Here is a 26,805-nt window from a genome sequence, read left to right as displayed (position 1 = left end):
CCTGCACAGAGTCCTGCAGTTTGATTTAGCACAAACCTGACGGACCCATTATACAATGCCATAAATTGACATCAATTTGCAGAAACTGCAAGATTTCCCATGCTCTAAGTAAATGAAACAAAACATGAAAAAGTTTTATTTCCCAACAATTTATTTTTGGACCTTTATATTATTTTACCCTCTGCTCATGTAAATGAAGATATGTCAAAGAGGAGTTTCCAGTAAATGAAGCTTTAGATTCCCTTTCAATCCCATTACACCTAAGAATACACTTCTCTACCGCACTCACTTCCAAGATTCCTATTCATTGCGTAATTGAGGACTTCTTAAATAGAGTCGTCTGGGGGTTTCCCAAATCACAAGTCTGACACATTACATAGTTACTTACAATCTTAAAGGGTTATTCCACAGTTTTAGGAATTTGTGGAAAAATATCAAGTAATATTTGCATGTACAGTGGGCTCCCTAGAGTTATTTTACTGGTGGACCCCAGTTCAACACTGTCAACTTAAAGATTTCTGCTTGCATAGGATTCATAATTTACGTGATAATCTGTTTTGGTCATGTGATGATCACACAGAATTAAAGGAACAACGTCTAAGCAATTTGGAGCCCATGGTGGAGACAGCAAACCCCTACTTTCCAACTCTGCATTGCACTACATCACATATTGTTGCACAGTATAGCTCCCTCACTCATAAGCCATACCTCCCAACCGTCCCGATTTCCGTGGGACATTCACGATTTCGGTGACGTGTCCCGCGGTCCTGGATGGAGGGAGGTATGTCCCGATTTCAACTCAGATCTGCGTCCAGAAGACGCAGATCTGAGTTGAACACATACGCAGCTAAAGCAAGGAGCTGTCACAGCTCAGCTCCTTGCTTTGCCGCTGCACGCCGGCTACTGGCTGTGTAGACGCGATGTGATGACGTCACATCGTGCCTACAACTGTGTGCGAGAGAGAGGCACAGAGAGAGCGGCGGGGGAGCGAGGAGAAGGTAAGTGTAATGTGTACACTGAGGTGGAACGTGAAACTGGGGGCAGATGAAGGAGAGGACGGCATGACACTGGGGGCAGAGATGGGGGGACATTAATCTGGGGGCAGAGATGTGGAGACATGAATCTGGGGGAAGAAATGGAGAGGACATGAATCTGGGGGCAGAGATGGGGGGACATGAATCTGGTGGCAGAGATGGAGGGGGGACATGAAACTGGGGGCAGAGATGGAGGGGACATGATTCTGGGGGCAGAGATGGAGAGGACATGAATCTGGGGCAGAGATGGAGGGACATGAATCTGGGGGCAGAGATGGGGGACATGAATATGGGGGACATGAATCTGGGGGCAGAGATGGGGGGACATGAATCTGGGGACAGAGATGGAGGGGACATGAATCTGGGGGAAGAGATGGAGGGGGGACATGAATCTGGGGGCAGAGATGGGGGATATGAATCTGGGGGCAGAGATGGGGGACATGAAACTGTGGGCAGAAATGGGGGGGACATGAATCTGGGGACAGAGATGGAGGGGACATGAAACTGGGGGCAGAGATGGAGTGGGACATGAAACTGGGGGCAGATGAAGGGTGTATATGAAACTGGGGGAGAGATAGTGGGGGGACATATAATTTACGGGTGACTGTAGGAGGAATATAATGTGTGCGGGCACATGAAAAATTAATGAGAATGGGTGGAGTCAACACTAAAGTGGGTGGGGCTAAATTTGTTGCGCCCCACATTTTGTCCCTCTTTCGGTTCTTCAAAAGTTGGGAGGTATGCATAAGCTGTTATTGCATAATGTACTGAGCTGGAAGCAGATAGCTTTGCATATTCTGCATTGCCTGACTGCACTTTAATAGTGCGACTCGACCATTGCAGATTGTGTGGAACCATCTTCCTCTGACTCCATACATGTAGTCAGGCATGATACATGTAGAGGCCACATGTCAACCAACACATATTTGAAATTAAAGACGTTTTCCAAGCTAAAAATATCAAAGTCTTGTTCTTTGTGTACTGACGTCTCTGCAGCTTAAGTTCCTTTCAAATGAGTGTGAGCTGATCTGCAGTACCTTGTATGACCCCTACACAGTCACAGAGAACAGCGCTGTCTACTTTCTGTTCCATTTTCTGTATATCAGCTGCTGAGAACAGCTGATCGGTGATGGTGTTTTGTGTTGGACCCTAACGAATCTGATATTGATGGCCTATCTTTAGATGACATACCTCTGTCAGGCACACTATTAGATTTAAGTGTCATAAAGATTACATTTTTTGGTTTTTCAATTAAACTCATTGATGGTATTGAATCTCACAATTATTTCGCTCAGGGCTCGTTCACATCTGCGCCCGGTCTCCGTTCATGCAGGTTTCCGTTTCCTGCACAAAACTGAGCAGGAGACGGAAACCTGCAGGACTCTTTCATACCCATTCATTTGAACGGGTTTGAAAGATGTCCGGCCATGAGCGCCGGTGAGTGTTTTATGCTCTCCGCCGCAAAACCGTTTTTTTAAAACCGAACACAGAGTCGGACATGCAGTACTCTGTGTCCGATTTAAAAAAAACTGTTTCATGGAGGAGAGCATAAAACGCTCACCGGCGCTCACGGCCAGACCCGGTCTGACAGCTTTCCGTCTTCTGCATACAGAAGACGGAAAGCTGAGAACGGACTCTGGGCGCTAGTGTGAACCTAGCGTCACTGAAATCAATCTCAAACACTTGCAATAATTAGTTTTCCAGGTGAGCCCAATTAAAGGAAACCTACTTAAGGCTAAGACCCCAGGTGGTGTCCCTCAGCAAAAAAGTGCTGCGGGGAGAACTGCAGTGACCACACATCGCGGTTCTTCCCACAGCGCTTTAGAGAGAAAGTTTGCAGAGGTTTCCTCAGTATACTTTCCTTTTCAATTATACTTATGGGGAAACCAGCAGCATTTCTGTAGGTATAATTGACATGCTGCGATTTCCAAAACAGCGCTGGTTTTGGAAATCATGGAGTGCCCGCACCATGGTTTTTACTGCAAAGTGGGCATGAATTTTCCTAGAATCCCATCCACTTTGCCCTGACTGTAAACGCTGCAATTTTTCCCGCTGTGGGCAAATTGCAGCGTTTACATCCCGTGGGGCTCTGGCCTAAAACTGAGGCCCCACATTGACTAAATGCTGTTTTTATCGTTGCATCAGTTTCAATCCATATTCATCGGTTTTTAGTATTACCATATATACTCGAGTATAAGCTGAATTTTTCAGCTCAGTTTTTGTGCTGAAACACCACCCCCCCTCCCCCCCCCCCCCCTCGGCTTATACTCGAGTCAGCAAAAAAAAATTATTATTATTTTTTTTTTTTTTTAGGTGGGGGGGTTCAGCCACAATATTAATGTATAGAATACCCCATAAAATAGTGCAAAAAAAAAAAATAAAAAAAGATTTAAAAAAAATAAAAGTTCTAAATCCCTTCTTTTCCTAGAATACATATAAAAGAAAGTGACTGTGAAACACAAACACATTAGGTATCCTGTGTCTGACAGGGCCCGGTCTACTGAATATAGGGGATCGGTAGTGCTCCTGTTCCGTCGGGAAGGGGTTAATAGGAGCACTGCAGAGCCCCTATATTCAGCCAGGGTGAATTCCAAGTGGGGGAAAAACCCCAGTCCTCAAGCTCAGGGAAGGGGCAGACAGACAACCAAAACACCCCCTCCCTTCCCCAGCACCCAGAAACTACTGCACCCAAAAACTCCGGCCATTTTAATTTTTGAAATTTTCCAGTAGCTGCTGCATTCCCCTCCTCCTCGGCTTATACTCGAGTCAATAAGTTTTCCCAGTTTTTTGTGGTAAAATTAGGGGCCTCAGCTTATATTCGGGTCGGCTTATACTCGAGTATATATGGTAGTTTTTGTATTTAAAAAAAAAAAAAGAGATGTGAACTGTAGTCGTAACCAGAGGTTTTCCTTCATGACTTACCATTTTGGCGTCTTTTTCATCCAATGCTAAAAAGAAGTTCAACATATGGTTCTTCCTTGAAATTAAAATGACTTTATTTTATTTTATAGACAATCATAAAAATAAATGCAGATCAATAGATAATTGTGAGTATATCACCAATAAATCACAGCTACTACTCTCCATAAATTGCACTGTCACAATAGATTATAATACAGAGAAATTCAGCATATCGAAGTGAATAAAGAATTAGACAACATATACTGAATGCTGTCACTGTCGAGGGCTTATTTTCCACTAAAGGTGAAGTTGTCCACTCCGTTCTTTTCATTCTGGGATCGGGATCGGGACACTTTATACATAATCAAACTGGCAATGGCAACGGCAAATCCCAACAAGGCGGCGATGATGATCCCAACAATGAGTCCTGTTAATGTCCCCTGAAGCTGGTTTACTTCCGATACACCTAGGAGGAGATAAATCCAGGATTAATCCTCATTGCAGAGAATAGTTACAATAATATGGACGGACTGATAGTAGCAGGTGTCCTATGAGCAAGATAATTCTATGCCAATGGGCTGTCATCGTGACAACTGATACCTAATCGTTGCTGAACTGTTACTGTAGAACATCCAGATCACTGTGCAGAATAAATCTCACCGTTAACTCAAGAGCGAGAGCTTAGTGTAGGCCACTGGAAGAAATATATGATGGTGCCCCTTCCTAATAGCTGAGTTGTGCTTGACCTAAACAATACATTGTTGTCGACAGATCCCAAAGCTGACCATAGAATCTGATGAACATCTGCTGTATATGAGAGGACCCCCGGTCACCCCGTAGCTACAATTAGGATGTAAGGTGGTGGAGAGTGCCCTCTTGTGCATGAATTGTGTTTTTCTAAATTATAAGATACTAGAGAAAGTCCTCAGCGTAATGTGTGGGTGCAAAGGATCCCACTGAAGTGACGAAGATCTCCTGGCAACTGCTGCTCCTCTTCAATGGTTAGAACTAAAAACTTTGCTATGTGGCCAAAAACCATAAGATGTCATTGGAGACGATTTATCTAAAGTGGTGGGGAAAAAACAATGAGCAGTTGACAAGACAACACCTTGACAAGACACAATGGACACTAATAGAAGTCAGTGACTTTGTTGTGCGCTCTTGGTGTCCGCCATTTGTCGGATCCAGCTTTGCATTGTAGTTCCAATTCTAACAAGAATTCATGGAACAAGGATCTGATATATAAAGACACTTACCACTTGAATGACTTGCACTGATGACTGTGGATTCTACAAAATATGAAAATATAAGCGTGAGAATACAAGGATTTCCGAAACTTACAAACAATTTATCTATTTCTATTATTTTCTGTGATAGATAGATAGGAGATAGATAGATAGATAGATAGATAGATAGATAGATAGATAGATAGATAGATACAGTGGCGTAACTACCACCATAGCAGCGGTAGCAGCTGCCACAGGGCCCGGGACATTAGGGGCCCGGTGACAGCTGCTACCGCTGCTATCATTATTCTCGGAGGTCTTTTCGGACCCCCGAGTATAATGATCGGGGCCCCCTGTTGGTGGAATACTTTCCACCAACAGGGGGCCCCGAAGCTGCAGCAACGGCTGAGACACAGGAGCTGCAGCTCGGGCTCCTGTCAGCGCTGCAGGACGCTCCCCCTCTCTCCCCCCTCCCTTTCTCTGCTGTCCTCTGCCCACCAATGAGAGGAGGAGGCGGGGCTTATCCCTGCCGAGCTCCTGCCGTCCTGCACTGGAGGAAGAAAGGAAGAAGGAAAATGAAACTGAAGCTACACAGGTACGTACTGGGGTTACTTATTAATATCAGGCATATGGGGTGATTACTTGTGTTTTAGTAACTCCATGTGCCTCATATTAATAGCAGTTAACCCTATCATCTCCCTCACAATAAACTCTGTGTGCCTCACCATAAGAGTTACTGATATGTGAGACATATGGGGGTAATAATAATGAAGATACTTTATTATTACCTCCATGTCTCTCACATATCAGTAACTCTTATGGTGAGGCACACAGGGGTTAATGTGAAGGAGATGATGGGGTTAACTGCTATTAATATGAGGCACATGGAGTTACTAAATTGTAATGCACATGACCAGATTTTTTATCCACAATTTGTCCTGGTATAGCGGTCAGCGGGTGACGTGACAGTATTTAGTCCTGTAGGGGCCACTATGGGACATAATACTGTGTGCAGGGGCCACTATTGGGTATAATACTGTGTGCAGGGGCCACTATTGGGTATAATACTGTGTGCAGGGGCCACTATGGGACATAATACTGTGTGCAGGGGCCACTATGGAACATAATAGAGCGTGCAGGAATGCGTAGGAGGGACTCGGTCGAGATCTTCGGTGTCGGGGGGGCCCCATGTCAAAAGTTCGCCACGAGGCCCCGCCATTCCTAGTTACGCCACTGGATAGATAGATAGATAGATAGATAGATAGATAGGAGATAGATAGATAGATAGATAGGAGATAGATAGATAGGAGATAGATAGATAGGAGATAGATAGATAGATAGATAGATAGATAGATAGATAGATAGATAGATAGATAGATAGATAGATAGATAGGAGATAGATAGATAGATAGATAGATAGATAGATAGGAGATAGATAGATACATAGATAGGAGATAGATAGATAGGAGATAGATAGATAGATAGATAGATAGATAGATAGATAGATAGGAGATAGATAGATAGATAGATAGATAGATAGATAGATAGGAGATAGATAGATACATAGATAGGAGATAGATAGATAGATAGATAGATAGATAGATAGATGATAGATAGATAGATAGATAGATAGATAGATAGGAGATAGATAGATACATAGATAGGAGATAGATAGATAGATAGATAGATAGATAGATAGATAGATAGATAGATAGATAGATAGATAGGAGATAGATAGATATGTCTGCAGTTCTCCTACCTCCATCTTTGGTGTATATAGGGCCAGAAGACACGGTAACACTTTCTGAAGTTCCATCAGTTGTTGCTGTATCTGCAGCTCTCTTCCTTCTTGAAGTAGAGGTTGTATTGCAGGCCTTGTATAAAAAGAAGAAAAATATATAGTTGGCTCTGTGCCCTCTATAGTGACCGGGCACCAAAACTACAGCTTAGCTCGCTCTGAAGTCTAGACAATGAAACCACCAGATACCAGGGACCAAACAAAATAACTAGTGAGGATTGGGAACCATAGGACATTGTACATCAGAGCCTAGTGGCTATAGTATACCCCTTTAAGTAATTGTGGAAGTTTGGATATATAAAAATATAATAATTTTCAGTAAAAGAAAAAAAACTGTTTGAAGTCAGAAGCAATTCACTATTAATTCATTGTAAATTGTTCTCCTATGTTAGACTGAGACAACACATTGCGGAAACGCAGCTTATTTGTTGCAGATTTTGCCGATGTTTTTGAGCCAAAGCCAGGATTGGAAGGTAGCAGTGGGCAGAAAGTAGACGTATAAGAACTTCCTATATATAAGCTGTTGCTCTTGTAGCCACTCTTGACCTTGGCTCAAAAAAAAAAAAAAAACGCATCAAAGTCTTCAACAAAGAAGCTGCACTTGCGAAATGTGGCCAAAAACATTCAATAGCTGTCGCAGCGATTACCTCTGACTCGTCTTTCCATGCACACGCTTGATTCACAGCAAGTCTCTATCACATGCATATGGTTCATATGTGAATTGTGTATTATCTATGGTTGATCTCTGCTTTCTGAACTTTACCCTGTTACCAAGATACCTTTTGCAGTGCTGCACAAGTTTCAGGCTGACAAAGTCTTGTGGAGCAGTGGAGGAAGATGGGAGAATTTTGTTGGTTACTGTATTGCAAGAAACGGAACGTCTGAAACGTGAACTGCGCTGTTTTTCCAATACCGTTGGATAATATTTTAGTCCTGTTCGCAATAGTGCACCTGAGCAGAGACAGAGCATTAATAGAGTATCAATAACATGAATTATTTTTTATTGACAGCTATTTTTAATGTATTGATTTTTAATACATACCCTGACAGCAGAGAGAACGTGTTGTTAGGTATAGTCGTTACCAGGGGTGTTGGAGTAGCAAAACATTCATCCAGGTACACATTAAAGCTAAAAGAACAAAGGAAAACTGTGACATATCTTGGCTTAAAAGGAATGTATCAACAATTTTTTAAATGTATTAAAACCAGATTGTCAGACATTCTAAGTTCCCAGGGCCAACCATCCAGTTTTTACAGAAAGTTAGGCAGGTTCTTATCATTTATTATTCCTTCTCCTGATACGCCCATCCATGATGAAACACATTGAGAGCTAAGATATTCATCAATATATAGACATAGCTATATCCACATTCTAATTCATAATCCAGAAGCTATCTATAGAGGGCATCATTGAGGAAAGTGGTCACAATGATGGTCTCCACAATCCTGGACCAGCCTTGATTGACTTCCTATTTGGTGTTTGACTGCAGTGCTGATGTTGGACAGCACTGAAGACTTGTAATGATTGGGAACCACCAATTGGGCACTTGCAATTTCCTCTCTACTGATAGCTAGGTCTATATCCATAAAGGTAGGCTTACTATGGTGTTTGATGTAATTAGTTTAATGGGAACGATGTGTCATATAGTTCCCATTAATGTTAGATTCACACTAGTGTTTAGGCCTCCTTCCTTCGACTGTCCTTGGGGACCTGAAAGACGGAAACCCTGTCCACTTAGAAAGTGGTTACAAGCGAAAACCTGCGACTCCATAGACTATAATGGGGTTTGCCGGGTTTCCACCTGGTTTGTGCCAAAAAGGGCCAAAAGAAGAGTCTTCCTTGCAGGACTTTTCTCTCTCCCAATTTTAAGTGGAATGTGGGACAGAGTCTCGTATGGAGACTCCACCACTAGTGTGAACCTAGCATAAGCCAATAAACATCTTATCAATGAGGTCGATAATAATAACTCACATCATATAGATAAAGATAAAGAACCTGGGAACTGTGAATTGTTTATATTTATATGTATATAGTAATAAGCCTCTGCCCCCTCCCTCCTAAAATCCTGTCCCTATGTGTCCACTTGTACATAAATATGCAGCTTTTAGAAAGTGTTTTTAGATATATCTGAAGAAGAAGCCGAGAGCTTCGAAACCTTATATTCTGTCATCATTATGAGTTAGCCATTAAAAAAAGGTATCACCCCGCGGATTTATATGCTTCTTCATTGTTCCTTGACTTCATTTTTGTTGTTCGTTTTGTATTATATTGAAAAATCTTTAATAAAACCCGTTTAAGCATAAAAAAAGGTATCACCTACTGAAGACTCGCAAGTTTTTTGGGTTATTTCATATTTCATACCCACTGGCTAACACGGTACAAAAACATTTTCCTTATATCAGATCATATAGTCATGAAGTACAAACCACAAGGTAGCTTACTTGGCAGTGAGGTTAGTGGCTGCCACCTGAACATACACATTCTGTTTCAGTGGAAGGGCGGTGCCATTAAATACCAGTGGAGTGGTGAAATTTGGATCCTGTAAGAGAATACATTGACTTTATGCATTGACATATATAAAAAGTCTTTTTGAAACGTACATAAAGTGTACAAATAAAAGTAGCATGTAATGTCCAAAAAAAATACAATCATACAGTGATCAAATAATAATTGTCTTAATGATGGTGATGGAGGCACTTACATTGGAGAGACCCTATGGGATTTGCCTCTTCTAAAAGGGCATGTAGACCCTCTAGTTCCCTAACACTTTTGTAGCAGGTCATAAAAACAGTCATGCCCTGGGACTCTACAGACTCTACTCCGTTGCTCTCATCCTATGTCGGATGACAGCAACGGACATTCATAAAGATTGTGTGAACGTCCCAGAACAATTTATTTTTGACATCTCTATACTATAAAATGCAAGCAGAGAATTTATTGATTCTGTTTTTGTGCTTAAATTGGATACTTACAATGAAGAGTTGCATGCTCAAGGTGCTGATGAAGCTACCATTATTCGTGTTGACTGCAACATTTGCTGAAGACCTGGCAAAAAACCCAAACAATTGTGTTATTAGCTGTTGCATGTAAAAGGATTTATCCAGGATTAGTTGTCAAGTTGGAGGACTGAGGATGAGATTATGGGGTTTACTTAAAGAAGGTCACTTTTCTTTATAGCAACATCCTACTCTAGCTCATTGTTACAGTATAAATAACATATACTCACGTCAAAAGTTCAGTGTTATTCAGCATGTACTCTAGTGGGTATTTGCAGGAGAAATTATAATTCAGGTTTGTACTATAGGAAATCAACGATGAGTCGATTGTCACCGGGGTGTTCACCTGACCTGAGATGACCACTGTTTGGATATTTGAGAAAGATTGGAATATTCCAGTTCCCACATTATTCTCAATCTATAAAATAATAAAACAGGTTCAAATATGACATTTTAGAACATTTTTCAATAAACTATATAGACAAAAATATAGACTGAAATATTGATGCCAAAGTTAATAGTTTATATCCATTAAAGAAAATTCCCATTTATAAGTCATAAATGTACTTTTGTTTATTTTGCTCTTCTTATTTCTTAAAATAAAAAAAATAAAAAAAAATTCTAAATCTCAACAACCCTTTTAATAAGTCAAGAAGCACTTGGGGTCTGTTACACCAATTTTGTCATATTCTTAATGGCTCCTTTAATAATGGATTCTATGACTAGAGTTGTAGCTCAATTGAAATTCCCAGTATACAAAGCCTGAGCCATCAATAAAAAAAAACGACATCATTTTGGGATGAAATAATGTGCCAGCTACATACATGATAGACTGTCAAATAAAGGAAAATCAGCTATGTGCTGTGTTCATCCTGGGCGAATTTGGTTAAAGGCTTCAATTTCTTATGAAAAAGTTTCATGGCCCGGGCCTCACGTTGCAATAATGCAACATTTTGGCCATGGTGGAAACAGTGTGGAAAAAAATGCTGCATTTTACAGTACCTGCAAAGTGGATGTGATTCTGGCTAATTCCATCCACATCTCGAAGAAAAAAAAAATCTGTAGTGGAAACGCTGCGATTTAAAAATTTGCAAACCAAAGCATGTCAATTATTTTTTTCCGTTGCACTTTTTGGCTGTGGCTTGTACCTTGGGGCCTTAAACTAATACAATATTGCAACATGATGGCAAAAACTCTTAGTAGACTGCAATTCATATCACAGCCAGTGGGTGACCGCACATATAGACACATATAGGATAGATATCATGTGATAGTGTTTCACAGAATCATGTTTTTTTAAAAAAGCTGGTCATTTTGAACTACACATCTAAGAATGTGTTGAATCAAGAACAAAGATACACTAAGAAGTTACAATCTGTCATGACACTTTGCAATACTTACTATAATGCTATTCCCACAAGTATTTTGTGTTGTGTCATTAATGGGGAAAACAAATCTTACGACAGGGGGATTGACCGTAGTATCCAGTGCTCCAATGCAATTATTCAACTTGTTATTTCCATTGAGAGCCAAGGTGGTAGGGTCAAATTCAGCAAACTGCACTGGACATGCATTTATGGTCAACACAATTGTAGATGGACCACAATTTATCCCAATGTCACTGTCCACTAAAGGATAGAAGAATTACAATGTAATATTTACAAGGGAAAGTCATAAGGGATTCTACCATTAAAACCCTTTTTTTTTGTAGATAAGACGTCAGAATAGCCTTTAGAAAGGCTATTCGTCTCTTACCTTTAGATGTGATCTCCGCCGCGCCGTTCTTTAGAAATACCGTTTTTTACTGGTATGCAAATTATTTCTCTTGCAGCGATGGGGGCATCCCAACGCTGGAAATGCGATGGGGGCGTTCCCACTGCTGCTCGAAAACAGGCTCCAGCGACGCCTCTATCTTCTGCTGGATCCTCCCCTTCTTTCTTCGTCTTTCTTCAGTGTCACCTCCGACACCTGCGCAGTTGGCTCTGCCAGTGAGACACTAGTAGAACTGACTGCGCATGCCTGCGGCCATAGTTCCGACGCTGCATGCGCAGTACGTTCCTCGAAGTCTTTGCCGAACAGAGCGTACTGCGCATGCACGCAATTGCGGCGTCGGAACTATGGCCACAGTCAGCTCTACTAGTGTCTCACTGGTAGAGCCAACTGCGCAGGCGTCGGAGGTGACGCCGGAGAAAGACAAAGAAAGAAGGGGAGGATCCAGCAGAAGATAGAGGCGTCGCTGGAGCCTATTTTCGAGCAGCAGTGGAGACGCCCCCATTGCATTTCCAGCGCTGGGGCCCACCCCCATTGCTGCGAGTGAACTAATTTGCATACTGGTAAAAAACGGTATTTCTAAGGAACGGCACGGTGGAGATCACATCTAAAGGTAAGAGACGAATAGCCTTTGTAAAGGCTATTCCGACGTCTTATCTACAAAAAAAAATGTTTTAATGGTAGAATCCCTTTAAATATTCAAGGAATTGTGATGATTTTAATACTGGAGTCAAATTGATTCAAGACAACAAATGAAAAATCACAGGGTTGGATTCTGGGGGTAAATTAATACAGATACATTTCGGCCAAGGCCCCACGTTGCGGAAACTCAGTTTTTTTGTGTGGTTGTGGGTTTTTTGAGCCGAAGCCCGGGTGGCTTGAACAGAAGGGAGAAGTATAAGAGCTTCCTATATATCTCCCATTCCTTTTAGGTTTAGCTTAAAAAAACGTGCAGCAAAGTCTACAATAAAGAAACTGCGTTTCCGCAATGTGGGGCCAGCAAGACAAACCTGGATATCGATTATATAGAGATGAGCAGTTCGTGATTTGTCCAAGACATTGTTGTCCAGCTAAAGCAAGCAGAAGAATAGTGACTGTAATCATTATGCCTAGAAGAAAGAAAACAATAACCTGTTACAATAATTCTAATAGTATTATTATATTAGTTCACTATACGGCCATCTATAGGATTCAGACACCAAAGAAGAAATACAAAAAATTATTCTGTGTTATCATGGCGCAGTGAGTTATCAGATTCACGTTGAAGGTGGCTACAGCTCTTGATGGTACCAATAAAATCCGCAGCTCATCTGGTGACGAAACAATCCCCTATACAACTATATTGATGGGAAAAATATAAAAGTTATGGTTCTGTGAATCCTGCAACTTAAAGGGGTTGTCCCATCACAAGGATCCTATCTATACTGCTTGTTAATGTGGATGTAAGACTTTTCCTAAATACATTGCTTCAGCAAAACCGCTTTGTTTGTCCACTATCTTACTTTATTCAATTCATTGTTGACACAGCCCTTGACTTATCTGCTCAAAAGTCAAGTGATGTATCTGCCTGCTCTCAGGGGGGAGGGAGGAGGGGCTAAGTGCACGGGAGCCAACCTGTGTTTCTAGCTATTCCTGTGTCTGCACCTCGTGACCTAGCTCCCTGCTCTCAGATAGGGGAGAGGAGTTGCTTGCATTTCTGGACCCGTCTTCTGTTCTCCCAGTTATATTGAGGACCTTTGATGACATCACAGGCCCTTCAGCTGCCCCATAGGATCACGCTATGCGGTGGGCAGAGCTACACACTAATTTGGGGGCGGAGGTAAACGGCAGGTTGCATGAAACCCCGCCCACCAAATGATGCAAGAAACCAGGAAGAAAGAAGATTTTACAGCAGTGAAGACTGGTGAGTATGCGAAGTGGGAATACCCCTTTGACTTTCTATCAAAAAACATTTCCATTGTGCAAATTTCTAAAAAAAATAAGAATTTGGTATTGCTGCATTTTGTGCCAAACCGTAGAATAAGGACTTAAAAAAACACAGTAAATAAAGAAACGCAAAAAAAATAAGAGGAATTTGAATTTTTTTGCAATCCCTTCCAATGAATAAAAAAAGTGAATAAAAACGAATAAATTATATGTACACCAAATGGTAACATTGAAAATTACAGCTTGTCCCACAAAAAAAAAGCCATCCTATAGCTTCATCAATGGAAAAATAAAGTTCTAAAGTTAAAAATAAAGTTAATTTGTATGCGAGGATAAAAAAAAAATTGTTGTTCATTAAAGGGGTTGTCCAGCATAAGCTTTTCTTTTTTGCAAGGGGGCCAAGGACAGTAAAAAAAAAACAAAAGATACTCACCTGACCCCAGTCTTATGGTGTCTCCCAACGCTTGTCCTGGACTACCCCTTTAAGGGGCAAACAGGCTTAGACTAGGGTCACATTTGTGCCTGTCTCTCCATCATGGTGTTCCCAAATGACAGAGAGATGGACCGCTATTTTACACACAGATGGTAGACCCCATTGACTACAATGGAGTCCACCAAGTGTTCGACATTTCAAAACTGAAACCGGTGGCAAGGAAAGTCCTCCGTGCAGTATTTTTCTCTCCGCCAATCTTTTGGCACTTTCTGTGGCAGAGTCTACAATAGAGACTCTGGCGTAGATGTGAACTTAGCCTAAGTCATTTGAATTGATGTTTTTTTTATCGTGGTTGAGCAATATTACACAATGGGGGCGATATTTTTTCTTTGCACTTTGCATATGTAAAATTAAAAAAAAAAAAAAGAATAAATGTAAAAAAGTAATAATTTGATAAAATAACACAAAAATATTTTTTAAATTGTTGATATTGCAGCACAAATTTCCGTATTCTATCACCTATTCCCATACAACGTAAGAGTAACTAAGCAGTCTTACCTACAGAGGATCCTTGGTGAATATACGAGTAAGACGACGGCCAGTCCAAGGTATTTATACTATGAGGCTGGGAAACTGATATTTGGGGAAAGGAATGGATTTCTGACCACAGGGCTGAGACTGGTATGTATTTCATTGTCACGGAGTATCCCATCACAGATACAATGGCTAATACGTACTCTTTCTTTCTTGGTAAGAATTTGGGACATGACTATAAGCAGTATGATGTGGGAGAATATTCTTTACCAATGTCCAAGTACATTGTGAATATATAGTACATTGTAAAAGAATATTGTGTGTATATATATATTTACAGATATTATATACATCACCAACAGGGAAGCATGAGAATGGTAGATGTGAACCTTTCCTCCTGCCAGAAGCGGTGATACATTATCATATCAGCATCAAAATAATATTTATGACGAAAAATTGATTGACGCAAGGAGAAGTATCTAGAATCACACGAAAATACCACAAGAGAATATAATCCTACAGTAGATGTCAGTGTTACTGTATTCCCTTCTTCACCCCTTAGGAAAGGCGATATACAGGACAATAGTCCAAATTGAGACAGTTCACCGTTCACACAATGCAATTTTATGATTTTTTTTTTGCCAACCTAAAACCAGAATTTATTCGTGTTTTTGGATTAAAAATGGTGAACATGACCAAAATTTTAATGCAAAATACTACATTTTATACAGCTGCCATAATTATATTTTTAAAGGAGTATGTTCGTCTGGGACATTTATGGAATATCCACAGGATATGCTGCAAATATACAATAGGTTTGGGTCCCCATGTCTAGTACCCACATCTATATCATGAACGGTCCCTCCACACAGTATGATGCCCCCTCCACACAGTCTGCCACTGGGACATTATACTGTGTACTTTGGCCACTGTGGGACATTATACTGTGTACAGGGGCCACTGTGGGACATTATACTGTGTACAGGGGCCACTGTGGGACATTATACTGTGTGGAGGGGTCACTGTGGGACATTATACTGTGTGGAGGGGTCACTGTGGGACATTATACTGTGTGGAGGGGTCACTGTGGGACATTATACTGTGTACAGGGGCCACTGTGGGACATTATACTGTGTACAGGGGCCACTGTGGGACATTATACTGTGTGGAGGGGTCACTGTGGGACATTATACTGTGTGGAGGGGTCACTGTGGGACATTATACTGTGTGGAGGGGTCACTGTGGGACATTATACTGTGTACAGGGGCCACTGTGGGACATTATACTGTGTGGAGGAGTCACTGTGGGACATTATACTGTGTGGAGGGGACACTGTGGGACATTATACTGTGTGGAGGGGACACTGTGGGACATTATACTGTGTACAGGGGCCACTGTGGGACATTATACTGTGTACAGGGGCCACTGTGGGACATTATACTGTGTGGAGGGGTCACTGTGGGACATTATACTGTGTGGAGGGGTCACTGTGGGACATTATACTGTGTGGAGGGGTCACTGTGGGACATTATACTGTGTACAGGGGCCACTGTGGGACATTATACTGTGTGGAGGGGTCACTGTGGGACATTATACTGTGTGGAGGGGACACTGTGGGACATTATACTGTGTGGAGGGGACACTGTGGGACATTATACTGTGTGGAGGGGACACTGTGGGACATTATACTGTGTGGAGGGGACACTGTGGGACATTATATTATATGGAGGGGCCACTATGACACATTATACTGTGTGAAGGGCCGCTATGGTACATTATACTGTGGTGGGGCCGTTATGGGACATTATACTGTCAGGAGGCCACTATGGGACATTATACTGTACAGAGCGGCTACTATGGGACATTATACTGTACAGAGCGGCAACTATGGGACATTATACTCTACAGAGCGGATACTATGGGACATTATACTGTACAGAGCGGATACTATGGGACATTATACTGTACAGAGGGGCTACTATAGGACATTATACTGTGTAGCGGGGCCACTATAGGACATTATGCTGTGTGGAGTGGCCGTTATGGGACAATATGCTGTCAGGAGGCCACTATGGGACATTATACTTGGTTTAGGGGACACTGTGGGACATCATAGAGTGTGTAAATGGGGCTTTATACTTTCTAGGTGCCAGAAAATGCTGTGTGGGGGTGGGCGCCCAAGTCAGAAGATTGCCATGAGGTCCGATCTTTGTTAGTTATACCCCTTTCCATACTGTAATAATTTATGTATAAATACATGGTTTGTGGGTAAAGAGGCCACAGCATTGGGTGAGTGCTGCAGCCTCTTGACTGAAGACCAGGCACAGTGCTGTAGATTTTGTAGGGACCGCCGTTCGTGCCACGCTCTCAGCAGGAAGCAGGAGAGTTGTCCCACTTCTGGATGCTGTCAGTTGCTGCGTGTCAGCAAAGATGTCTCAGCGTGTCACCTGTTACACGCGTGTCATAGGTGAGCTATCAGCGGTCTAGGGGTTTTGTGATTTTCATTCAGCTACATATAGACTGTCACATTGATACGAAGTTCTCCCATAAAAGTCAGACCGGTAAAAGTACATAAACAGTGTAAAGGAGTTGCACAGGTTTTTTTTCTTTAGCATGCCCAGAAGGTTAGGGGTCCATGCCGCTGTAGTTGCCAACAAGACAGCACAGTTGTTGCATTGGAAAGCACCGTGCATGTGATCAGTACGGATCAATTGGTGGTACGGGCAGTCAGTAATGTAATGCTGACTGTATGCTATGGATGGCAGGTCCTGTGGTCAGACATCTCATACACTCTCCATTTTGTTGGATTACTTCTGGGGCTTGTGGATTTTGTTCTTATAGACATGGCCTTCTACAGCTTCATCACTGGATCAAGACAGCATTTATTTCACTCCCTCTGGTGTCTAGTACTGACATGGTGATGTCTTCTTTAAGTGTCCCTGCAGTACTGGAAGCGTCCTCTTAGGATAGCCTTCATTGCTTGTCTGAGCTATACCACAGCTCAGACCTATACCATGATATAGGAGACATGAGGGGAGATTTATGAAGACTGGTGTATTCAATGCAAGTCTTTCTATCGTCTGCACCAGCTCAGAGTGCACCTCATTTATGAAAGCATTATTTCAGTAGTAGTTTCCGGCCTAGCCATTGCCTCTGGTTGTTTGCGTCCCAGAGCCCTGCCAGTAGCCTCTTACCTTGAACTAGGGCCCTCTTAGCTCTGTGGGCCAGGGATTTGTGCCCAACACAACAGCAGGCCTCAGGCAGTAGAAAGATGCTGCAAGATGGTGGGTTATTGGGGCGCCTTCAGTGTGACTGAGAAACTGGGGCCTAGGAAGGAGGGATACTGGTTGATCTTACTCTTATACATCATCTAAGCCTCTGAGTATATCTACTGTATATATGAATAACCCGGGTAGTTTCTTAAATATGAGTGTATGTATAAAGTTCCATGACTATAGTCTGAAGTTTGCATGGAGTTTGCATGTTCTCGACGTGTTTGTGTGGATTTCTTCCAGGTACTATGGCTTCCTTCCACATTTTCATCATTATTTGGGGGGTTCTACATACTCGCTGACTCCATTAGACACTTTAACCTGCATGAGATAAGTGGGAGTCCGACAACAGATGTATAAAGAGGCTTAGGAATTGGTTATTGGATTTAGTTATTACCCTTTATCAATATCTTTATGGCTTTAATAGTCATATTTTAAAATCCAGAATACAGATATATAATCTTGATATTTTTACATTCGGAAGAGAAATTCCAGAAGGTGGAAAATAGCCAAAAGTATAATGTCCGTATGGGAAAGAACAACAAGCATGAGTAAAAGTTTTTAAGGAGAGTCTACTCTCCAGGGCAGGTAGGAATAATGAATTGTTGCATGGTCTTTTCAGGGTGGATCATATGCAGAAACCGTCAATGGTCGGTCTGTATTTTTGGATGATGATATTACAGGCAAACCCTTTAGAACGTCCAGTTGTCTAAATTGGCAATTCATGCCATGACTTGAGATTAAACCAAAAGAACACGACATACCAGTATTTAGGCAAGTTGTTAGTTATTTCCTGGCAGAAAACACTATGGCAAATGATAGGTAGTAAATACACATGCCATGACAACTATGATCCATTACCATGTGTGCAAAATTATTGTAATAAACTAAATGTATCAAAACTCAGGGTTGGGATTCCTTGTAGGCATAACACAAAGGGAATCTTGCCAAAAATGTTGTAGGACCCCTTTAAAAACCCACATTTGCCATCAAAACACATTTTACCATATAGGTCAAGTATATGGTTCATCGATCAACCTAGTATATATTTAAAGGGGTTGTCCCATCACAAGGATCCTATCTATACTGCTTGTTAATGTGGATGTAAGGCTTTTCCTAAATACATTGCTTCAGCAAAACTGCTTTGTTTGTCCACTATCTTACTTTATTCAATTCATTGTTGACACAGCCCTTGACTTATCTGCTGAAAAGTCAAGTGATGTATCTGCCTGCTCTCAGGGGGGAGGGAGGAGGGGCTAAGTGCAGGGAGCGAGCCTGTGTATCTAGCTATTCCTGTGTCTACACCAGATGACCTAGCTTCCTGCTATCAGATAGAGGAGAGGAGCTGCTTTCATTTCTGAACTCGTCTTCTGTTCTCCCATTTATCAGGTTAGCTAATTCAATTGTGTTCATTATGGCAGAGACAGGCAGTATTGTGCATATAGTGTTGTTTGAGGACCTTTGATGACATCACAGGCCCTTCAGCCACCCCATAGGATCACGCTATGTGGTGGGCGGAGCTACACGCTAATTTGGGGACAGAGCTAAACGGCAGGTTGCATGAAACTCCGCCCAAAAATTGATGCAAGAAACCAGGAAGAAAGAAGATTTTACAGCAGTGAAGACTGGTGAGTATACGACGTGGGAATACCCCTTTAAGCATGTGAAGAACAAAGAATGAAGCAGACATGTTATTTGGCAATATTTAAGCTGCGCTTTATTGAATCCTATATCATTTACACTGTGTGTACAACATGTATAAGCTTCCTTTACAATCAGCATGCTACATTGACAGTATGTGATCATTATAAATTGTATACAAAGAATTTCTATATGTAATTTGAATATAGTTATTATATTGTTGGTGTACTCCATATTATTTTTTTATTTCCTAGCACACCGAAGACTCTTTACGGCCACATTCTTATGATGGCAGCAGTGAAGAGACCAACAGCAAGTCGGGAATGGTTTTCTGGCAGATGACTTGTTCCTGAATTTAAGAAAAAAAGAAACAGGTGAATCAATAAAATAGATTTATAAGTAAAAAAAAAATAAGAAATGAAGGATCAGGTTTTTGTTTGTTTTTTTTACATATAGCACTACTGTTGTTTGGGCTGTATTTGGTATTGTAGATCACACAAGTAAATGGGGCTGAGTGGCGATGTTTCTGGGAAAAATAGACCCTTCATTTCTTAGTTTTTTATTTATTTTTACTAATAAATCTACACACTTTCTTCTGGTTGGCAGGACCACAATGATATAAATTTATATAGTTTTTGTTCAGTGTTCTAATACCGTTATCGTATTCGCACACCAAACATTTTTTTAGGTTTCCAAATACATAGGTTTTTAAGCCATTTTGTGGGATAAGATAAAAACTACTGCACCATTTTGGGGAAGGTCAGACATTTTGACCACTTTTTAGTCAATTTTTTGGGGGTATGTGAAACGGCAAAAAAACAAAAACAAATTATGATTCAGCTATTTTGATTTTTTTTATTACTTTGGGAATTTTCAAATGCAGTGATAACTAATATTTTTATTTGGAATTAGGGAAAGGGGAATCATTTTAACTTTTGATTTGCTTTTTTTTAATGAAACAGTGGAGAACTGAAGGTTACGTTACCCGCTTTACTCCTGAGCAAGCAAGCCTATATTTAAAGACTAAACATCTGATATCAGTGTATTTACACGAGGAGCGACACTATTTCTATCCATTATATGACTTGAATTTTGCCATTTTTAGCTGACTGTCTGCAATTTGTAGTTCTCCCTGAGCTAGTGGGGAGACCCGGAGCAAGAAGTGGGGCTAGAACAATGGAACATTACATTACACTGCATACATTACAATAGAGATGAATGCTCACCACCACTGTTAGGACCAAATTCTTGGCTTGGGTTCTCTGTAAAATAAATGATGATCAGGGTCATGTGATGTTTTATTATAGAATATATATATATATATATATATATATATATATATTTACGGTATTTATCGCAACACCACAACAAATCTAAATGCTTGAAATATTTAACTACTAGTAAAACATGCAATAGATTTCTACATAATGAGATAGAGAAACATGCTTTCCTATCAAATAAAATAAAACGGATACTGTGCAGAAAACATTTCCACAATGAATCAATGTCTGAAGTATGTCACTGCATGCCCATACAATGGCATCCATCTTCTAAGGCTTCCATATGGGGTATAAGTCTTCAAAAGTATACCTCTGAAGGAAGCATGAACTAGAATGTGAACCTCTTAAAGGGGTTTTTTCAATAAAGAGTCTTTGATGACTGCTCCATTTACTCGAATGGGACTTTTGTATCAAGCTTGTGTACTAGAGCTCCATTCACATGGGGCACTCAGGGCAAGATGTAGGTCCCTGTTCTCCAAGTGGTTGGAACCTCCAGACACTTCTATCTGTAATTAATTTTCCATTGGGCCTTAAGATTTTCAGACTCTGAACAAGACAATAAAAGTAGGTGACACATCGTATCAGCAGGGAACAGTGAGACGAATGAGACTGAAGAGATTCCGATGATTATTTCTTTGTCTCAGTTATTCCTTGCTTTTTTTCGAATAGATGAAGACTAGAGAGAAGAATGCTTACCGCCATCAGATCCTTGGCTCACATAGATGGGACCAGATGATATCATCACTGGCTCTGGATCTGCATTGGCCTCTCTCCTTTTTCGGGAGCCTGTGCATTTCTTATAAATAAATGACATATGGATGTTTTAAAAACATTTTTATCACAATTTTGTGATTTTGTAAAGAAGCACAAAACAAAAATTACAATCACTATTATGCTCAGCTTGTTGAGTTTGTGTCCTGTTTACCTATCGGCTTCTTAAAGTGTATCCATTACAAAGCCAGCTCTTAGACATCCTCACATGGTAAGGTGAATGGAGGAATTCTCTCTTGTCTGGAACTTCTCAGAAACCCAACCCTAATTTACTTATTGTGGCCGGGATATCTTCTCATGCATATAGAGCCCCATCTGATAATCTGTCCCCAATAAGCAGCGCTGCACCTCCCATGAGGCGATCTGAAGCAACCGCTTCAGGCGACGCTATGTCAGGGCCCCAGAGAGGGCGGAATTTTTGCTTACCTAAGCCAGTCCAGGACAAGCTGTCCTGGACTGGCTTAGCACCGAGCGGTGGATTGGGGAGGCCACTGGAGCAGCGCTGCTCCAGCGGCCTCCCCTCACGCAGAGAGCAGGTCCTCTCCCTGCAAATGCCACTAAGCCCCGCCCCATTCGCTTCACCCCGCCCTCTTCTCCGCCCCCCCCCCCCCACACACACACACACCCCGCCCTGCCCCCTCCTCCCGGGGGGGGGGCGGCTTTCTGTCGGCCACCTCGGGCGGCGAAAAGGACAGGTTCACCCCTGACAATAAGGACATTATGGCTGGGTTTCTGACAAGTGACGGACCCTAGAAAATTCCTGCATTTATGTCATATCCATTGGCAACCAATCAAGACAGAAGACTCAACACATGGATGGATAGAGAATATGTTTAAACTCTGCAAAATGTTTATTTAGAGAAAATCTTTACAACTGCTACATTTTCTAATTTATATTTTCAAAAATATTTAATAGTTTAAAAATTTATATATAGTTATGTTCATGAGAAACTTCCTTTAAACATAGACTTTAGATTTACTGTCCCATACTTAAGTCACTTACGGGACATTGACCATTCATGCAGAGACGGGTCATGCAGTGCAGATATATTGACGACGTTTTCTGATTACTGTGTTGCACAAAGCGGAAAGCGGCAAAACTGAATCTGGCATTTGAGCCTTGACCATTCATAATAATGGTCGTCCTGTTTTGTACATTGCAGCTGTAAGAAATCAAGATGGATATACAAAGAAGATTAGGTAGTGTCTCCAAGACAATCTAGTTTTGTCATTTTAGCTCTGAAAGTGAAACAGATAATCCATTACCCAATGAAGAAGCTGTAGGTATTATTTGGCACATTTGTGATAACAGGGTCTGGTGTGGCAAAGCATTGATCCAGATATACATTGTAGCTAAAATACAAAGATAAAAAGTTATCAGAAGCAATTGTGAAGCATTGTCAAGAAGCTATACATACTAAAAATTTGAACTCACCTATCTATCCTAATAAAAATAAAAATGGACAGCCATTTTGAATAATCAATTCAGCTATTACTTGGATTAAATCTGTTGTTTTACAAGGTTGGCTGACATTATTTACAACTTCCAATAGTGATTGCGATCTACAATGGATGGCTATAACTAAGAAGTGACTGTATAATGTAGGATCACATAATGTACCTCATAGTGTTATTACTGGTTACTTGCACATATACACTGTTCTTCAGACCATAAGTGAAGTTATTCATAGTTGTCTCTGTGGTGAAGTTTCCATCCTTTGGATCAAAATGTATATAGTTTAGTTCACAATAATTGTATATTAGTATATTGTATGTTAGAAGTGTCACATTACATTACAACTACAACTGAAATTTGTACTAATATTACTATATATACTGACAAAAGCATGATAGAAAACAAGAACACATATGAAATTACTATCGATAATGACTTCTGTTCACACATACCATGTAAATCCGCATACGCAGAGTACTGAGGAAGCTACCGTTGTTGTTGTTGACAGCTATTGCTCCAAAGGAACTACGGAAAAGCAACAAATGGCAGTGAAAGACTCAATACATAAAAAAATGTAAGACATTTTCAGAGGTTTAAGCCAATGGTAAATTTCAATGTTCAAACGGAATGGCAAGCAACATTTAGAGCCAGCAACATCCGTTGTCTCATTCAACGTCAGACCGAGGTAGCCAGTCCCCGAAGTATTGTGCAATGGAATGGAGAGAAATTTTGTACAGCTCAGGAATATTAATACTTAATAATAATACCATAGAGTGTTCAAATAATAGTGCCAAGTATACCGAGAGTGTGGACCCAACAGGCAGACTTTGACAGTACCAAGGCATGTCAAGGATTATTTAGATGTAGACAACTTGGACGTCGAAAGGATGCTCCTCAAAGCCATGAAGCACAAATAAAAATTTTTTAAAAAGTCTTCAAAGAAGCTTAGAGTATATGTACTCTCATAAAACCTTTGACATGTCAGAGAGACATGTCAGGAGTTTAGATTGTGGGTTTTGGGTGCTAATACACCCAGCAGCACTGTAACAATCGGGAAAAGGTGCTCAACCAAGCACTGTAAGCTCCTACTGGCTCTCCCGGTTACATCGAGTCCTTTTGTTACAGCAATCGGTGGGGGTCACCAAACCTGAACCTCCACCAGTTATGTCTCCTGACTTGGCATTATCATATGTCAAATGTTTTCTTACAGTGTAATTACTCTGTAAAGCTGTAGGACATTTATCTCTTTCAACCGTCAGATATGTCCTATGAACAAATAATACTCATTTTGTATAATGGATGGAAAAAACGAATACAATTTTTGTCATCAGTCAGACCGGGTCTTTTTATATTTGCCACCCATCCCAAGGGTGCTCAAGCAGCACTCTGACCTGCAACATTTCTCCCATATATAGCCCATGCACAGTCAGTTTGAGATGGGTGGCACCATATCATCAGAAGTAACAAGGCTAGATGCCACTCATCCATTTTTCATTGGGATGGATGTCAAATGTAAAGAAACTTACGCAGCATCACCATCGTAGCCGTTTTAGCCCTCTACAATCTATTGCTTACTTAATCCGTTGTAGTGATTAAGATCACAGTGTTCTAAATAATCATAAAAACCTTTTTATATACTTACGTTAACAGTTGGGTGTTGTTCAAAATGTATTGTAGTGGGTAGTAGCAAGAAAAGTTGTAGTATAAGTTGGTGCTGTACGACACAAGTCCCATTTCTGTCAGTGGCAAAGAATCCACAAATCCAGAGACGCTCACCCCTTGGACATTTGAATACTGACTAAAATAACCAGTGCCGGCTTCATTTGTAATCTGTCAAGGTAAACGTAAGCTATATTATATCTTCACACAGATGGAGCCGACCTCTGCAAGGATTCACTTTATGTCCAGTAAGATATTGGAATAGGTTTACATGCAATGATATGTAAAAGTATAGGCAAAGTACAGTAACAAACAAAATCTAATCTAGAGAGAAAAGGATATACCATACATACTCGAGTATAAGCCGACCCGAATATAAGCCGAGGCCCCTAATTTTACCACAAAAAACTGGGAAAACTTATTGACTCGAGTATAAGCCTAGGGGGGAAATGCAGCAGCTACTGGAAAATTTAAAAAATTAACAGGTTTCCCGTGTTGAGTCAAATTAAGCCGCATGCTCCACTCCTGATGCAGATGTCTTAATACCATTAATACTCACATAAATGAAATTTCCACAAATATTATTATTGGCATCCAGCTTCAGGGTGAATTTCATGGATGGAGCATCAGTTGAGTTATCCATCACACCCAAGCACTCTGTTGTGTTGTGTTTTCCATTTAGAGCAAGTTCTTGGGGTAGAAAATTGGCGTAATAAACTGGACAGATGTTTATGGACAGCTGAATAGTTGTTGGTCCACAAGTAACCGTCATATCACTGTTTACTATAAAAGACAAAATATACATGATGGTTAAAATAGGGCCCAATTCACGTTAGCAGCTGACACAAAGGCTTCCCCTTACCTGGTAGTCTATTATAGGCCGAGGAGCATGTCTGGCAAAGACAAGCTTGAAAGCAAGTGAATATCAGGAGGAAAATGCCGAGGCTCATCTTCATATTCTGTGAATATAACATATACCCATAACATATCCATTGGCTTACAAAGAGTGGACAACTACCATGATATGGTAGACTATGACTTACACTGAGATTTATTAGATGCCTAATGGGTATATAAATTTGCGTGTGGCTCAAGAAATTTGGCGTGACTGCCATACTTGAAAAAAGAAAATGGCTCTCCCATTTGACCACTGAACAAACCTATTGTTTCTTCTAAACACTTCCTGAAACTCAAGAGATGGTCAATCATAATTCATAAATTTGGCAAACACCATGGACTCCACATTATCCCCATTTACAATCTCTAGTTTTGCTGCCTATTGTATTTATAAGAAAGATGGAAATCTTGGAATTTTACTCAACTATGTACAGATTAGTATCGAGGGGTGGTAAATTTATAAAAATGGCTTGTGTCTCAGTAAATTTGGTGTGACCGACGTACTGTACTTAACACCAATATGATGCACCAAAAATGGCCTTGGAATTTGATGGCTCAAATAAACTTGTGTTTTCTTCTAGACAATTCGGAAAATTATGAGGTAGGCCTTTGTACACCCTTGTGGCCCAATTTCATAAGATAAGGATAAAGCTCCTCTCACTACATGCTTTAATCCCCTATGTACGGGATACAGAATAAGTGGGAATTCAGTCTCTGGGACCCACAGCTGTTGGAGCTCTTGAGTCCCCTGTGCGAATGGAGCTGTAGTGTGCATACACAACCACTATCCTGCTCACTAACTTGCAACTAATAGCAGATAACTGGGTCAGTCTCATAAGTATGAATGGAGTTGTGGTCATGTTGGTGTCTGGGGTGTACACTGGGGTATGCACAACTACTTAGTCAAACCTCAGGCAACCAGAATCTTATCTATCCTGCATGGGACCTCAATAGAAGTAGAAACATAAAAGTGAAAAAAAAGCCAAGTAACAATGGTAATGGCAATAAAATACTCCAAAGCAACTAAAATGGCTGCATGATAGTAATACAATATTTGTAATTGGAACATAGAACATTGCAATATTATAATTCAATGGAATAAAGAAATACATAAATATAGATATAAATTTGGATTTAGAGTTGGTAGAAAATGCTCCAAGATATACAAGAGTATATAGAGACTTACCAGACTGGTAACTTGTGTTAATCC

The 26,805-nt window shown here is 40.8% G+C and overlaps 2 protein-coding genes across 2 annotated transcripts; both read right to left on the bottom strand.

Annotated features, from left to right (window-relative positions):
* Nucleotides 1-4,202: 4,202 nt before the first annotated feature.
* LOC142209490 (zona pellucida-like domain-containing protein 1) lies at nucleotides 4,203-14,654 on the bottom strand. The gene is made up of 11 exons (XM_075278487.1): nucleotides 14,644-14,654; nucleotides 12,737-12,835; nucleotides 11,358-11,584; nucleotides 10,187-10,374; nucleotides 9,933-10,005; nucleotides 9,402-9,499; nucleotides 8,002-8,088; nucleotides 7,739-7,910; nucleotides 6,921-7,035; nucleotides 5,192-5,224; nucleotides 4,203-4,401 (listed from the first exon to the last, which is right to left on the bottom strand). Exons 2-11 carry the CDS (start codon nucleotides 12,828-12,830, stop codon nucleotides 4,223-4,225), a joined length of 1,266 nt encoding a protein of 421 aa, XP_075134588.1. The 5' UTR covers nucleotides 12,831-12,835; nucleotides 14,644-14,654; the 3' UTR covers nucleotides 4,203-4,222.
* A 5,141-nt stretch (nucleotides 14,655-19,795) lies between these two features.
* Nucleotides 19,796-26,805, bottom strand: LOC142209489 (zona pellucida-like domain-containing protein 1). The gene is made up of 11 exons (XM_075278486.1): nucleotides 26,782-26,805; nucleotides 25,561-25,657; nucleotides 25,258-25,481; nucleotides 24,682-24,869; nucleotides 23,492-23,564; nucleotides 23,205-23,299; nucleotides 22,850-22,936; nucleotides 22,587-22,746; nucleotides 21,509-21,608; nucleotides 20,759-20,779; nucleotides 19,796-19,881 (listed from the first exon to the last, which is right to left on the bottom strand). The coding sequence occupies exons 2-11, from the start codon at nucleotides 25,652-25,654 to the stop codon at nucleotides 19,802-19,804; spliced, it is 1,122 nt and encodes a 373-aa protein (XP_075134587.1). The 5' UTR covers nucleotides 25,655-25,657; nucleotides 26,782-26,805; the 3' UTR covers nucleotides 19,796-19,801.

The sequence above is a fragment of the Leptodactylus fuscus genome, chromosome 6, assembly GCF_031893055.1.
Source record: "Leptodactylus fuscus isolate aLepFus1 chromosome 6, aLepFus1.hap2, whole genome shotgun sequence".
NCBI classification, from domain to species: domain Eukaryota; kingdom Metazoa; phylum Chordata; class Amphibia; order Anura; family Leptodactylidae; genus Leptodactylus; species Leptodactylus fuscus.
This window is presented reverse-complemented; position numbering and strand designations above follow the sequence as displayed.

Excerpts from the sequence above, each read along its gene's own strand:
- LOC142209490 (XM_075278487.1), bottom strand. The coding sequence starts at position 12,830 with ATGATTACAGTCACTATTCTTCTGCTTGCTTTAGCTGGACAACAATGT. Across the intron at positions 7,911-8,001 it reads ACGTTCTCTCTGCTGTCAGG|GTGCACTATTGCGAACAGGA; the intron begins GTATGTATTAAA and ends GTCTCTGCTCAG. Across the intron at positions 5,225-6,920 it reads TATATACACCAAAGATGGAG|AATCCACAGTCATCAGTGCA; the intron begins GTAGGAGAACTG and ends CATATTTTGTAG.
- LOC142209489 (XM_075278486.1), bottom strand. The coding sequence starts at position 25,654 with ATGAAGATGAGCCTCGGCATTTTCCTCCTGATATTCACTTGCTTTCAA. Across the intron at positions 22,747-22,849 it reads ACCTACAGCTTCTTCATTGG|CTGCAATGTACAAAACAGGA; the intron begins GTAATGGATTAT and ends GATTTCTTACAG. Across the intron at positions 21,609-22,586 it reads GCATGAATGGTCAATGTCCC|AAATGCACAGGCTCCCGAAA; the intron begins GTAAGTGACTTA and ends TTTATTTATAAG.